Source organism: Podarcis tiliguerta, assembly GCF_965153285.1.
Source record: "Podarcis tiliguerta genome assembly, chromosome: 8".
In the NCBI taxonomy this organism is placed as follows: domain Eukaryota; kingdom Metazoa; phylum Chordata; class Lepidosauria; order Squamata; family Lacertidae; genus Podarcis; species Podarcis tiliguerta.
In genome coordinates, this window is record NC_139541.1 from 84,818,118 (window position 1) to 84,834,032 (window position 15,915).

Sequence of the window (15,915 nt, forward strand, 5' to 3'; positions counted from 1 at the left end):
CGGTGTTTCCGTGCGCTGCTCTGGTTCGCCAGAAGCGGCTTAGTCATGCTGGCCACATGACCCGGAAGCTGTACGCTGGCTCCCTCGGCCGGTAAAGCGAGATGAGTGCCGCAACCCCAGAGTTGGTCATGACTGGACCTAATGGCCAGGGGTCCCTTTACCTTTACCTATGGCAACCACAAGAGGGGGGGGGGATATGGTCTTAGGTTCGAATCCTGTATGCGGGCTTCCCTTTGGGGCCACCATGAGAACAGCATGCTGGGCTTGATCCAGCCGGCTTTCCTTACTTTCTTCGCAAGCTCAAATCCAGCATTTAGCATTTGAAATCTGGAGAATTTGAGCGCTTATGAATATTTTGGGCTATTTATCTCAATCTTCACATGCGCGTGTTGCAGATGCAAAACACGACATGCCTAATTGGCTGACACCCTCCCCATTCATTCTCTCTCTCTCTCTCTCTCTCTCTCTCTCTCTCTCTCTCTCTCTCTCTCCCTCTCTCTCTCACACACACTGCTGAAACCTCATTCCAATGCTTGAGATTGCTCTTCTCTCTCTCTCTCTCTCTCTCCAAACATCTATTGATTGCACAGCCCGTTCCATTGCAGGCACCAGTGGCGTAGCGTGGGTTGTCAGCACCCGGGGCAAGGCAAGTAATTTGCGCACCCTAACCCGTGGATTTGCGCCCCATAACCCATGGATTTGTGCCCCCTAACCCGTGGATTTGCGCCCCCTAACCCTAACCCCCAGATGTTGCGCCCGGTGTGCCCGGCCCCCCCTGCACCCCCCACGCTACGCCACTGGCAGGCACTGTTTGGAATGTCACACGCTCCTCTCAAGCCCAGACCCCCTTTTGCAAAACAGATCTTGAGGCTGCCTTTCCATCTGTTGCTGCCCAGCTTGAGCCAGACCCTCTGACCCCTTCCTTAACGACGGAGTTTTTATTCTGCTCATGGACTATCCACCTGCCGGCCTGTTGAGAGCACGGGGTCAGAACTGCGGGGCTTCCCCGGAGCATGCACAGAGTGCTTTTCACTTTCTGCTGAGTAATTTCAGTCCCTCTCCCTAGGTCTAGCACTGCTGGGCACTCAGAGGCCAATCTGTTGCGGGTGTATGGGGTGACCTGCCTCCATCCTGCCCCATTCCTGCAGGAGCAGCAGTGGTGGTTGGTGCCACTGAGAGTGGTAGGGCAGAATGCGGGGAGCCCACCAGTAGGTGGCGCCAGAGCCAATGACGGGCAGAGCCAGCTCATTCTCGCTCCGTCCCCATCCTCTTGAACACTGAGACTAAGGGGTGGGGAGCTGACGGCCAGGGCCACCCCCTGGACCAGATGAAAGTAAGGAGGCAGTGGGGGGAGCTTGGAGGAATTCAGGGTACTGGGGGGAGTGCCCCCGTTTTCCCTAAAGAACCGACCTCAAACAATATTAGAAGCCTCCATGGTGTTGGCTCCCATAAACCCATATATCCTGATACATCTCGGACATTACTTTCCACCTTCGTCTCTCCAGCTCCACCACTGGTCACCTGAAGGTCTCCTGCAGTCTCAAATGACTTTGTCCTTTTTTCTCCTATTGCCTTGAACGGCCTCCCAGAAAATCTTCATGATCCCCTTGGTCTGAATGGGTGGAGTGGTTTCCAAAGGTCTTCTCCTTGCCCTTGCTCTGAATGGGCTGAACCGTTCCCAAAGTCATTCTCCTTGCCCTTGCTCTGAATGGGCTGAATTGTTTCCAAAGGTCTTCTCCTTGCCCTTGCTCTGAATGGGTGGGATGGTTTCCAAAGGTCTTCTCCTCGCCCTTGCTCTGAATGTGCTGAACCGTTCCCAAAGTCATTCTCCTTGCCCTTGCTCTGAATGGGCTGAACGGTTTCCAAAGGTCTTCTCCTTGCCCTTGCTCTGAACGGGCTGAACGGTTTCCAAAGGTCTTCTCCTTGCCCTTGCTCTGAATGGACTGAACGGTTTCCAAAGGTCTTCTCCTTGCCCTTGCTCTGAATGGGTGGGATGGTTTCCAAAGGTCTTCTCCTTACCCGTGCTCTGAATGGGTGGGATGGTTTCCAAAGGTCTTCTCCTTGCCCTTGCTCTGAATGGGCTGAATGGTTTCCAAAGGTCTTCTCCTTGCCCTTGCTCTGAATGGGTGGGATGGTTTCCAAAGGTCTTCTCCTTGCCCTTGCTCTGAACGGGCTGAACGGTTTCCAAAGGTCTTCTCCTCGCCCTTGTTCTGAACGGGCTGAAAGGTTTCCAAAGGTCTTCTCCTCACCCTTGCTCTGAACGGGCTGAAAGGTTTCCAAAGGTCTTCTTCTTGCCCGTGCTCTGAATGTGCTGAACCATTTTCAAAGGTCTTCTCCTTGCCCTTGCTCTGAATGGGATGAACCATTTCCAAAGGTCTTCTCCTTGCCCTTGCTCTGAATGGGATGAACCGTTCCCAAAGTCATTCTCCTTGCCCTTGCTCTGAATGGGCTGAACGGTTTCCAAAGGTCTTCTCCTTGCCCTTGCTCTGAATGGGCTGAACGGTTTCCAAAGGTCTTCTCCTTGCCCTTGCTCTGAACGGGCTGAAAGGTTTCCAAAGGTATTCTCCTTGCCCTTGCTATGAACGGTTTCCAAAGTCATTCTCCTTGCCCTTGCTCTGAATGGGTGGGGTGGTTTCCAAAGATCTTCTCATTGCCCTTGCTCTGAACTGGCTGAAAGGTTTCCAAAGGTCTTCTCCTTGCCCTTGCTCTGAATGGGCTGAACGGTTTCCAAAGGTCTTCTCCTTGCCCTTGCTCTGAATGGGCTGAATGGTTTCCTGTGTACTCCACAGGTCTTTCTTCTCCTTGCCCTTGCTCTGAACAGGCTTACAGGTGTTGCCACCTCTTGGATCGCTCCTCAAAACCTACTCCTTTGGTGTTGCCTTTGGCCGAGCCCCACTGCAGCTGACTCAAATACGTGGAACAGAAATGATGGTGGATTTTATCCTCTCCCCCCCAGAGCCCCGTCTTAATCTTCCTCTCCTGCCTTCCACACCTCTGGCAGACCACGTCGGTGATATTGAGCTTGCAAAAATCTCTCTCACTGTCCAGCACGCAAAGGCACAAGAGGAAACGCCTTTGTGCAGCTCACCATCTGTGACTGATGCAGCAAAGACGGTCTGGCGACCAGTTCAAGGCTGTTCCTTCGCCAGGGAAGAAAAAAAATGAATCCCTGGAACAGAAAACAAAACAAAAAACCACTTCTCTTCCCACTCGGCTGCCCGCCCTTGTTCATCAGCTCCAAAGCAAGCAGGCAGCCATCCTCATTTCCAAGAATGGATGAGCTCTGCAAGGCTATCGCACCTGGTCCCTCTGATAATGGAAAATCATTTTTGGATGAAGCTGCAGAGGTCAACACATGGAAATGGCATTTGCAAGCAAGGAATTAGCAGCTAACAGCTACATGCCAGCAATGCAGGGAGACCAGAAGCTACTGGGTGGGAGGGAAGGAGACTCTGTATGAAGGAGTCAAGAAAAGGTTTCTTGAATCAGTCTATGTTCAGGGGAAGTGGGGAATCTAGCCGCCTTGGGAGGTAAAGGTAAAGGGACCCCTGACCATTAGGTCCAGTCGTGACCGACTCTGGGGTTGTGGCGCTCATCTCGCTTTACTGGCCGAGGGAGCCGGCGTACAGCTTCCGGGTCATGTGGCCAGCAGGACTAAGCCGCTTCTGGCGAACCAGAGCAGCGCACGGAAACGCCGTTTACCTTCCCGCTGGAATGGTACCTATTTATCTACTTGCACTTTGACATGCTTTCGAACTGCCAGGTTGGCAGGAACAGAGACTGAGCAACTGGAGCTCACCTCGTCGTAGGGATTCGAACCGCCGACCTTCTGATCGGCAAAGTCCTAGGCTCTGTGGTTTAACCCACAGCGCCACCCGCGTCCCGCCTTGGGAGAGGTGCCTTCAATTCATCGTGCTAGGTTTTCAAAGAACTTTACAGGTCTTGCCCTTCTTGGCTCCCGTAATCCCTTGTATCCTGATACATCAGCCATCGCTTTCCACCTTTGTCCACCCAGCTCCACTACCGGCAAGCTCTCCCAGGAGATCTCCACGTTGCCCTTGCTCTGAATGGGCTTAATGGTTCCAGAGATCTCGCCCTTGCTCAGAATGGGCTTAATGGGCTTCAAAGCACTTCCAAGGTCTTCTCCTTGTGCTTGCTCAGAATGGGCCTAGGGGGAAGGGCCCACACTCACCCTGAACAGCTAAAACAGGCTCCTGGGAAGCCACTGGGAGATTGCTGGAACAACTCTTGGGTTGGGGCAACTGGCTAAAATGTTTTACAATGTTTTAAACGGTTCTAATTTTGGTTCCTCTGTTTTGTTTGGATTGGTGTTGGTTAAATGATTAGTTGGGGTTGGCAGTTATTTTAATTTGGGTATAACTGTAAACTTTTTATTATTGTTATTATTATTATTATTATTATTATTAGGAGGAGGAAAGGGCTATGGATGGCTCCGCCTCTACAGTTGGAGGCAGCAAAACTTCTGAATACCAGTTGCTTGAGGTTTCCCATTGGAGTATCTGTTTGGCCATTGTAAGAACAGGGTGTTGGACTAGGTGGTGCCCTAGCCCTTCTTCCTATATACTGTTGCAGGAATTTATGTATAGGTTTGGGGGGGTTGCCCCTCCAGCAGATATCATGCACATGCAGCCCACTACCAAAACCAGCACAATCACTTTTGTGACTTTTGTGACTTGTCCCCACAAAACACTTCGTCGCAGTTTCTTCCTATCTATTCAAAGGGCCTTTGCTGCATGATACCAAATGTAATAATTTACTGATAGATGTATCTATGTACTGGCCCACTGGGGGAACTTCAGAAATTCATCTAGACATGTGAGCTCAGCTACTCAGCAGCCCCTCTGCCTGAGTGATAATCCCTGGCATCCTGATACCTGAGTGCCAGACAGGTAGCCATTCCAGAAAGAACAAACCCAGATGAAGACCAAAGGGTGGGATGAACTTGGCTGGGAAACAGGGAAATGTAAAGATCTCTTTTGTTACACTTGATGGGTGTTTGGTGGAGGGCAAGGGGAACCATGGGGCAGGGTCCAGGATGCTCAGATTACTGCCACCAGACCTCCCCTTTCATGATGTAACCGTGATGTAGTTTGGGGGGTGTAACATGGGGATTAGCAGCTAATAAAAGTTTGGGGGCTCTTTTGTCAGGGCTTCTATCTTGTTCCACCTTGTGGCAGGTGGGAGTCCTGTTGCGACCGTCTTCAATCAAGACCAAGCCTCCTGGCTGCTGTTTTGCTCTGGTATTCCTGGCTGGTGTCCTTGTTTTTTGTCCAAGGGATCCCTCAGATTTGTCCATTAACAATACTGTGTACAGCAGCTTTCACCAAACTCCAGATATTTTGTACTAAAACTCGTCTATCAGCCCCGCAGCTAAGTCACAGCAAAAATGCCACGCGACTGATTACGACATTTTGCAAACGATTCACGCGCAGCGCTTGCGGCCTCCTTCTTGCAATGAATTAAAATACCGGTTTGCTTTAATAATGGGTTAGGCTTCGATTTTCATTAGCTGGGCTGGAACTTGAAAGGGATCTTTGGCTCTGGTGCGCTATTCCTAAGAGGGAATGAAATAAATATATATCCCTGGTTGGCCTAAGAATGATGGGAGCTTCTTTCAGACAAAATTACATGTAGCTTCCTTTAGAAAGCTCGCTCTATTGAGGCCTGGCAATGCGCAGATTGATTTCAGCCAACAAATCAGTTAAAAGGAAGGTGATTAATCTTCTGGCATCACATAACATAAGACTGCATTTGCCAATAATAGGCGAATTTGTGGCAATTTAAGTTTCGGGGGAGGGGTGTGTGTGGTAGGTTTCCTCTACACATCCAACAGTACAGGTTGAATCCTGACAAGACAGAAGTACTGTTTGTGGGGTACATGGGGCGAGCGGGTGTGGGGGACTCCCTGGTCCTGAATGGGGTAACTGTGCCCCTGAAGGACCAGGTGCACAGCCTGGGAGTCATTTTGGACTCACAGCTGTCCATGGAGGCGCAGGTTAATTCTGGGTCCAGGGCGGCTGTCTACCAGCTCCACCTGATACACAGGCTAAGACGCTACCTGCCCGCGGACTGTCTCGCCAGAGTGGTGAATGCTCTAGTTATCTCCCGCTTGGACTACTGCAATGCGCTCTATGTGGGGCTACCTTTGAAGGTGACCCGGAAACTACAATTAATCCAGAATGCGGCAGCCAGACTGGTGACTGGGAGTGGCCGCCGGGACCACATAACACCGGTTCTGAGAGATCTGCATTGGCTCACAGTATGTTTCCGAGCACAATTCAAAGTGTTGGTGCTGACCTTGAAAGCCCTAAAGGGCCTCAGTCCTGTATACCTGAAGGAGCGTCTCCACCCCCATCATTCAGCCTGGACACTGAGATCCAGTGCCGAGGGCCTTCTCGTGGTTCCCTCATTGCTAGAAGTGAGGTTACAGGGAACCAGACAGAGGGCCTTCTTGGTAGGGGCCCCCACCCTGTGGAACACCCTCCCTTCAGATGTGACGGAAATAAGCAGCTATCCTATCTTTAAAAGACATCTGAAGGCAGCCCTGTTCAGGGAAGTTTTTAATATTTAACGGTGTACTGTTTTTAACACTTGATTGGGAGCTGCCCAGAGTGGCTGGGGAAACTCAGCCAGATGGGCGGGGTTTAAATAATAAATTATTTTTATTTTTATTTTTATTACATTGCATGCCACTCTAAAAGCCCAGAAAATGTACACTGTGAACTGGGCACATCATCTGGGCACTGCAGTTAAAGAAGGATTTTGCCAGGCTGGGAGGTGTGCAGAGGAGAGTCTGGAAGTCAAGCCTTGTGAGGAACGGTTGAGGGTGTTGGGTCCTTTAGCATGAAGAGGAGGAGATTGACAGGAGATATGAGAGCCATCTTTAAATATGATCTGGAGGGGAGGACCTGAACCAGTGGATTCAATCTTCAAGAACAGAGATGACAACCGATACAGTGGTACCTTGGTTGTCAAACGGCTTGGCTGCCGAACAAATCAACTCCTGAACACCGCAAGTGTTCCGGTTTGCGAACAGTTTTTGGAAGCCAAACGTCCAACGCGGCTTCCGATTGAGTGCAGGAACCTCCTGCAGCCAATTGGAAGCCACGCTTTGTTGTTGCTGAGTCGTTTAGTCGTGTCTGACTCTTCGTGACCCCTTGGACCAGAGCACGCCAGGCACTCCTGTCTTCCACTGCCTCCCGCAGTTGGGTCAAACTCATGCTGGTAGCTTCGAGAACACTGTCCCACCATCTCGTCCTCTGTCGTCCCCTTCTCCTTGTGCCCTCCATCTTTCCCAACATCAGGGTCTTTTCCAGGGAGTCTTCTCTTCTCAGGAGGTGGCCAAAGTCTTGGAGCCTCAGCTTCAGGATCTGTCCTTCCAGGGAGCACTCAGGGCTGATTTCCTTCCGAATGGATAAGTTTGATCTTCTTGCAGTCCATGGGACTCTCAAGAGTCTCCTCCAGCACCATAATTCAAAAGCATCCATTCTTTGGCGATCAGCCTTCTTGATGGTCCAGCTTTCACTTCCATACATCACTACTGGGAAAACCATAGCTTTAACTATGCAGACCTTTGTCGGCAAGGTGACATCTCTGCTTTTTAAGGTGCTGTCTAGGCTTGTCATTGCTTTTCTCCCAAGAAGCAGGTGTCTTTTAATTTCATGACTGCTGTCCCCATCTGCAGTGATCACTGCCTTGCCGTGGCGAAGGGGCTTGAATAACTCAGAGAAGCTATGAACTATGCCATGCAAGGCCACCCAAGATGGACAGGTCATAGTGGAGAGTTTTGACCAAACGTGATCCACCTGGAGCAGGAACTGGCAAGCCACTCCAGTATCCCTGCCAAGAAAACTTCATGGACAAAGATAACTGGAAGCCACACTATGATAGGAATTTTGAGGTCTTAGATAGGTGTACCAACCAAGCACGTACATAGATCAGCACAGGAAGACCGAACTGAAACCATTTCTGATTCCCAAACCGACCAAATGTTTTCCCTGCAAGCAGGGAGGGGGTCAGGGAGCCTTCCCATTGTCACAGGAAATGAGTAATTAGCATTTTAATGGGTGACAGACTATCAGGAAAGGCAATCGGATAACCTGGCAAACAGGAAAAACAACATTCAAATTTCTGTTTTAGACCGCCATTTCTGTGATGTAGGTATGATGTATCTGGGGGTGGTCTTGATCTACAGGGTGGCAATTTCAAAAGTCTATATAAGGCCTTGCTCACCATTGTTCTGGGTTCCTCCTCATCTCTCCTGCGTGTGAGGGGAGCACCCTGTTGCAGCAGAGCAATAAAAATCAGGCTTACTAGCTGCTTTGCTTCTCAATCTTTTTCTCCTACCAATAGGGAACCCACATAAGGACTCTACATGGGCTCTTGGATACCCCACAAGGGAAAAGGGGCAGATTTTGGTTACAACAATGCCTTGGTTTTTGAACAGCTCCGGGAGTCGAATGGACTCCCGGAACGGATTAAGTTCGACAACCAAGGTACCACCGTATCAAGAAAAGGTTTCCAACAATGAGAGCTATTTGACAGTGGAACAGAAGACCTGGGGAGGCGGTGGACTTTGCTTCGTTGGAGACTTTGAAACAAGAGGTTGGGTGCCCGGGATTCTTGGGCCGAGATTCCCACATTGCAGGGGGCTGGACTAGATGACCCCCTGGGGTCTCGCTCATCTCTACAGTTCTCCGATTCTGGCAAAATGCATTAGATTGAAATCGAATGCAGCCTTTCCCTGGGCGTCCTTGGACCTGTTTGCCCACACTTCCAACTCCCCCCCCCCAGTCCATATCCTGTCCCCCCCCACCCCAGGAATAACATAAACCAGACTGGGCTGCAGTTCACACACAAAAGATTTAATCACCTCCGAAAAAGCAGCCACACCCTGTGATGGAGGAAGAGGAACTGGATGGCACTGGGAGAACTGGGAGGGCGGGGAATGGATGATGGCGAGGAGGGGGGGGGACATCGGGACAAAGAGGTCAGGGCGATGGCCGGGTGTGGCAGGCACAGGTTTTTAATGTAAAAACTTGTGTTCATCAACACTCAAACGTTTTTGGGGGTTTGACCTTGAAAAGAAATGAGAGTCTCATGGTTTGGGTAGAAGTTAGAAGAGGGCATGGGGGGGGGGGAGTTGCAGGGGAGGGAGGGGTCTAGCATGACTTTAAATGGGGGTGGGAACAGGGTCGATTTCAAAGGTTTTAAGGAAAAAGGAAAGGGGGGGGTCTGGATGTCATCAATGTTGAAAGTGGGGCAGCTGAGATGGAGGACCATAGATTTTGGGCGGGTGGGGAGGGAGGCGTGGGCTGGCAGAAATGGGGGCGAAGGCAGGGAAATTGGGGGGGGGGGGTGTCGGTCGACGAGTTCAAATGACTTTTCCGATGAATGAACACACCAAACACAGAATTTCTTTTTATCTAGACCAGCCAGATACAATAAATATAGTAACCGAATATTGTCTCCGTGGGTCCTGGGGGTGGGGGTGGGGTGTGCAGCAAATGGGAAGGGGGCCCCCCCACCCCTCCCTTCGGACCACCACCCCGGTAGTAGTATTTCTGTGGTCTTATGCTCAGTTCGCTCCTGAAATAATTCCCCCCCCCAATTCTCTCCTTTTTTTAATTTTATTGGAACAGTTATTAATGCATAAAGAGGAGGAAAAGGGGGAAAAAAAGAAAGAAAAGGATCTTTGTTTAGTTTTTCGTGTCATCTGTGCATATGTGTCTTTCCTTGGCCTCCCACCACCCCCCAACCCCCCTCCCCCTTTCCCAACGCTCTTGAGCACTGGCACCCCTAAAACCATCCACAGCCTCCCTATCTCTCTCTCTCTCCCAACACCCTCTTTCCGGGAAACCGAACTTTCTCCCCCTTTCAGCGAAAAAACCATGGTTCAGTTCCCCTTTCTCAATCTCTCTCTCTCTCTCTCTCTTTTTGTGGCTCGGTTAAGGCACCGCCGCAGGAGATTCTGGAAACGAGCGGTCAATTGCGGAAGAGGTTGGGGGGCAAAGGGGGGCGGGCCGGATCCGCCCCTTGCCCCCCGTGAATATTACGGCCTGCTTCTCTCTCTCTCCCCCTGGCCACCTTCCCTGCCTCCCTTCCTCGGTTGCTCTGCCCCCAACGAGTTGTGCGTCCGGCAAGTCCGTCCGTCCGTCCGTCCGTCCCCCCTCCCCGCCGCCCGCCCCCCGCTTTTCAGACTGTGCTTTCGAGCATCCATTCTGTGCTGCTAAAAGTGACCCTCCTGTGGCTCAGGGGGTCCTCGTCCGAGTTCAATTGGGAGGTGGACATGTGTCGCTTTGTCCGTGCCCGGCGCGGGTAGCTGTGGCTCTGGAACAGCGAGTAGTCCCCGTCGAAGGAGTGCCGGTGATGGTGAGTCCTTGACAATTCACGCGTGGGGAATCCCACCAAGCCGCCGCCAACGCCCATCTTGGCCCGCAACGGCGGCCCCGACCCGGCGTCCTTGACCAAGCACAAGGAAACCGTCGAGCCCCTCAGGGCACCTTCTGCCTGCCCTTCGTCAGAGGACAAGATGGCCACCGTCTGGAGGCTGGTGGCCATCTTGGAGCCTCCTCGGCTGTCCAGCTCCGTCAAGGCAACGTCTTGGCGGCTGGGCGCCTCTCCTGCAGCGTCCCCCCTCGGAGGAGGCTCCTTGGAGGCCACTTCTTGGAGAGTCTCGTATTTGTCCTTGGAGGCCGAGCGGGGCAGGGCGTGGGCGTGAGGCTGGTTCCCGTTGGTCTGCGAGTAGACGTTGCTGACTTTGGCTTTCTTGTGCTCTTCCTGCCCGCTGTAGACTTTGTACCGGATCATGAGGATGATGATGAAGACCAGGACGGAGGCCACGATGATGCCCCCGATGATGATGATCATGGTGCCCCCCAGGAACTGGGTGTGAAGCGAGTGGCACTGGGTGGCCTCGCCCTCCGTGGTGAACTGGACGCAGCCCACTACCCGGGTGGCCGTCAGGGACGTCACTCCGTCGTCGTAGACGGCCAGAACGCACAGGTCGTAGTCCCGTCCGGCTGCCAAGTCATTCACCAGGAAGGTCTTGCTGGACGAGGGGATCATCCTGGGGGGGCGAGGAGAGAAGGAGACATTGGGATCAAACAAATGGAGGGTTAGAAACAGCACCCAGCCACCCTTTCCTCTCTCACGGGCCTCATCCTTGCATGCCTTAGGGCCCTCGTATCTATGGGACCGCCTCTCCTGGTCTGCCCCGCAGAGGACATTAAGGTCCATGAATAACCACAGTTTAGAGGTCCCGGGCCCTAAGGAAACCAGACTATCCTCCACCAGGGCCAGGGCCTTCTCAGTGATGGCTCCGACCTGGTGGAATGCTCTGTCCCAGGAGACCAGGGCCCTGCAGGATTTAACCTCCTTCCGCTTGGCCTGTAAGACAGAGCTATTCCGCCTGGCCTTTAATTAGAATTCAGCCTGATCTTTTATTTCCCTTTTCTTCCCTCCCCCTCCCCTTTTATGAAGATCACCTGCTCTGAGACCCCACAGCTAATTCTCCCCTGGCCTCCTCGCTGGCCCAAGTAGGACCAATTCAGCCAGCTAGCCCTGGGGATTATCGAATTGATTTTTGAATTTTATTGTCATTCATGTTTTCACATTGTATTATATGATGTCTTTATAATTAAGTGTTTTAAATTTGTTGTTAGCCGCCCTGAGCCCAGTTTTTGAACCGGAAAGGGTGGGGTGTAAATAAAAATTTTTATTATTATTATTATTATTATTATTATTATTATTATTATTATTATTATTATTATGTAACTTTCACAAAATCATAGAATTGTAGAGTTGGAAGGGACCCAGGGGTCATCTAGTCCAACCCGCTGCAATGCAGGAATCTCAACTCAAGCATCCATGGTAGATGGCCATCCAACCACTGCTTAAAAATCTGCAAGGAAGGAGAGTCCACCACATCCCAAGGGAGGCCATTCTGCTGTCGAACAGCTCTTACTGTCAGAAAGTAATGTTTAGTCGGAATCTCCTTTCTTGTAACTTGATGCCATGGGTTCGAGTCCTACCCTCCAGAGGAGGAGAAAACAAGCTTGTTCCATCTTTCACATGACAGCCCTTTTTATACTGGGAGATGGCAGAGGAGGGCAACCAAGATGATCGAGGGTCTGGAAACCAAGCCATATGAGGAACGGTTGAAGGAGTTGGGCATGTTTAGCCTGGAAAAGAGGAAACTGAGAGGAGATAGGATAGCCATCCTCTAATATCTGAAGTCACATGGAAGATGGAAGAGGTTTGTTTCTGCTTTTCTGAATCATCATCATCATCATATATTCTTTTTCTTTGGCGATCACTCATATCTGAGTAAGATTGTTTTTCATGAACACGATCTTAACAGTGAGTCCATAAGTGACTGTGGAGGCCAATTCTGGATCCACACATCCTTCCAGAGTGGGGACATTGGTTTCCGGGTGGGAGTTGATCACGGTGTGGATTTGCCAAGCATGCCTTCCTCTTAGCACGTCTCTCCCTTGCGTCCTGAGTTCAAGTGTCATAGAATCATAGAATAGAATCATAGAATCCTAGAGTTGGAAGAGACCACAAGGGCCATCGAGTCCAACCCCCTGCCAAGCAGGAAACACCATCAGAGCACTCCTGACATATGGTTGTCAAGCCTCTGCTTAAAGACCTCCAAAGAAGGAGACTCCACCACACTCCTTGGCAGCAAATTCCACTGTCCAACAGCTCTTACTGTCAGGAAGTTCTTCCTAATGTTGAGGTGGAATCTTCTTTCTTGTAGTTTGGATCCATTGCTCCGTGTCCGCTTCTCTGGAGCAGCAGAAAACAACCTTTCTCCCTCCTCTATGTGACATCCTTTTATATATTTGAACATGGCTATCATCTCACCCCTTAACCTCCTCTTCTCCAGGCTAAACATGCCCAGCTCCCTTAGCCGTTCCTCATAAGGCATCGTTTCCAGGCCTTTGACCATTTTGGTTGTCCTCCTCTGGACACGTTCCAGTTTGTCAGTGTCTTCAAAGCCCATGACACCTTTGGTCAAGGCTGTTCTCCAACTGGAGCGCTCACAGGCCAATGTTTCCCAATTGTTGGTGTTTATACTACATTTTTAAAGATTTGCATTGAGACGGTCTTTAAACCTCTTTTGTTGACCACCAGCATCACACTTTCCATTTTTAAGTTCGGAGTAGAGGAGTTGCTTTGGAAGACGATCATCAGGCATCCACACAACATGACCAGTCCAACGAAGTTGATGTTGAAGAATCCTTGCTCCCTTCTTACTGGCTTGCTCCAGCCACTCTGAGCCCAGAGGACCCGAACCAATGGCTTCACATTGCACCAAAGGAGATTCCGACTGAATGTCAGGAAGAACTTTCTGACAATAAGAGCTGTTTGACAGTGGAATGGTCTCTCTTGGGAGCTTGTGAACTCTCCATCCTTGGAAGTTTTTAATGCAGAGGTTGGATTCTCACCTGCCATGGATGTTTTAGCTGAGATTCCGGCATTGCAGCGGGTTGGACTAAATGTCCTTCAGGGGTCCCTTCCAACTCGACAATTCCATGATTCTATCCCTACCTGGCATCTTTACTTAAAACGGAGTTGGGAAATGATATATAATGAATTGGAAAAAAATGTTTAAAATAACTTTTTCTTAAAAAACCCCCGAAGCCTTTCTTTTAGGAATACTAGGTGCCGAAATCCCAATGGAGCAGAAAAGACTATGTATGCGACCACAGCTGCGTGAATATTATTGGCCCAGAGATGGAAAGAAGATAAGGTCCCGACCAGAGAAGACTGGCAGGTCAAGTTGATGGATTATGCCAAAATGGCAAAAATGACTGGAAAAATCAGGAAGTCCAAAATTTTAATAAATATTGGGGGAAATTATCTTAAAAAACATTGTAAACAGTTAAAATTGTTAGTAGAATTGGAATAACACTTGTAGTTTAATGTTGAATGGTGGATATAATGGAGATGTAAACGATTTGGATTATTATAAAAGATGCAAGAGGAAATGACTAAGAATAGGACCACAAAGGGGAGGGGGGACGTCCAGGAGATTCCTTTAATCTTGTTTTTATCTTCTTCGTGTGCCTCCTCTGCAAGAGGTCCGGAGGGCGTCAAAATGAGAACGGGGCCTTTTCTGCAGTGGCTCCCTGTCTGCGGAATGCTCTCCCCAGGGAAGTTCGCCTGGCACCTTCACTAGACACCTTTAGGTGCCAGGAAAAACGTTCTTCTTCAACCAGGCCTTTGCCTGACTCAATCTACATCCTATACCCTTTTTAAAAATGCTGGTTCTTTTGGGTTATTATTATTATTGGGTTGTTGGTTTTGTTTTGATTTTACGTACAGCGGACGCTCGGGTTGCGAACGTGATCCATGCGGGATGCACGTTCGCAACCCGCAGCGTTCACAACCCACGTCTGTGCATGCGCGGGTTGCGATTCGGCGCTTCTGCGCATGCGCAAAGCGCGATTTAGCGCTTCTGCACATGTGCGACCGCGGAAACCCGGAAGTAACCCGTTCCAGTACTTCCGGGTATTGGCGGTCTGTAACACGAAAAAACACAACCTGAAGCGGCTGTAACCCGAGGTATGACTGTATTTGATATTTTATGTAAACTGCCCTGAGACCTTCGGGTATAGGGCAGTATAGAAATTAAAGTAATAATAATAATAATGATGATGATGATGATGATGATGATGTATGTTGGATAAGGTAAAGGTAAAGGGACCCCTGACCATTAGGTCCAGTTGTGACCGACTCTGGGGTTGCGGCGCTCATCTCGCTTTATTGGCCGAGGGAGCCGGCGTACAGCTTCCGGGTCATGTGGCCAGCAGGACTAAGCCGCTTCTGGCGAACCGGAGCAGTGCACGGAAACGCCGTTTACCTTCCCGCCAGAGCGGTACCTATTTATCTACTTGCACTTTGAGGTGCTTTCAAACTGCTAGGTGGGCAGGAGCAGGGACCGAGCAACGGGAGCTCACCCCGTCGCGGGGATTCGAACCGCCGACCTTCTGATCGGCAAGTCCTAGGCTCTGTGGTTTAACCCACAGCGCCACCCGCGTCCCACCAGTATGTTGGTTATGTGATTGTAAAGCTGTAAGTTGAAAAAACAACAACCAAATGAATAAATTAAAAATAAAGTGAAATTAAACAGAGGTGGGGCAGGAGAAGACAGGTGCTCAGCACCTTTTTATGCCCTGGCAGGCGAGGGATGCAGAGGATCCGGGCGGGAGAGGCGTGCGGGGGGGGGGGGGGGGCTTGCAAAGTGGTCCACGGACTGCTGAAGTGCCGCACTTCTGCAGAGCACTCGATTAGTTCCCATTTATTAGCAGGAGCGAGTGATGGAGAGGCCTGAGGAGCAGCAGGCAATTAGCCAAGAATTATAGAACCGTGTCGCCAACAGCTGCAATTTTCTGGGGGTGGGAAAGACAGAAGGGGGGGGGGGAGAGGATATGTTGGGGGGGGGGAGAACGACACACAGATCGCACGTGGCCCAGGCGACCTGGCGGGAAGATGGATTGATCCGGCCGGGGAGGGGAGAGAGCCGGATCCATCATGCTGCCAGCGGAAAGGATTAGCCGGCGTCAGCCTTCAAAGAAACAAGGTATCTGGGCCTCCACACCAGGGTCTCGCTGGCTCTCCACATCTGTCTCCCACTGCCGGAACATGGCGCCTCTGGAACGGGTGAATTAATCATCAGGAGAGAAGGGGCAAGCTTTCCCCCATGTCCTTGGGAAACCGCCTCCGAGAGGATTGGACAAATTCTGGGAGGAGAAGGCTACCTGTGGTTTCTGTCGGTGGTGCAGGTCCATTCTGTGTCCAGGGCAGCAGTTTTCCAGCTCCATCTGGTACGCAGGATGAGACCCTCCCTGCCCGCAGACTGTCTTGCCAGAGTGGTGCAAACTG

At 50.7% G+C, this 15,915-nt stretch overlaps 1 protein-coding gene across 1 annotated transcript in view; it reads right to left on the bottom strand.

The window, feature by feature from the left end:
- Positions 1–9,631: 9,631 nt before the first annotated feature.
- Positions 9,632–15,915, bottom strand: part of LRFN1 (leucine rich repeat and fibronectin type III domain containing 1) — a 126,243-nt gene continuing 119,959 nt past the window's right edge. Inside the window, exon 3 of the mRNA XM_083455107.1 lies at positions 9,632–11,089. Coding sequence (XP_083311233.1) covers positions 10,216–11,089 — 874 coding nt within the window. The 3' untranslated portion in view covers positions 9,632–10,215. The remainder of the gene's footprint in view (positions 11,090–15,915) is intronic.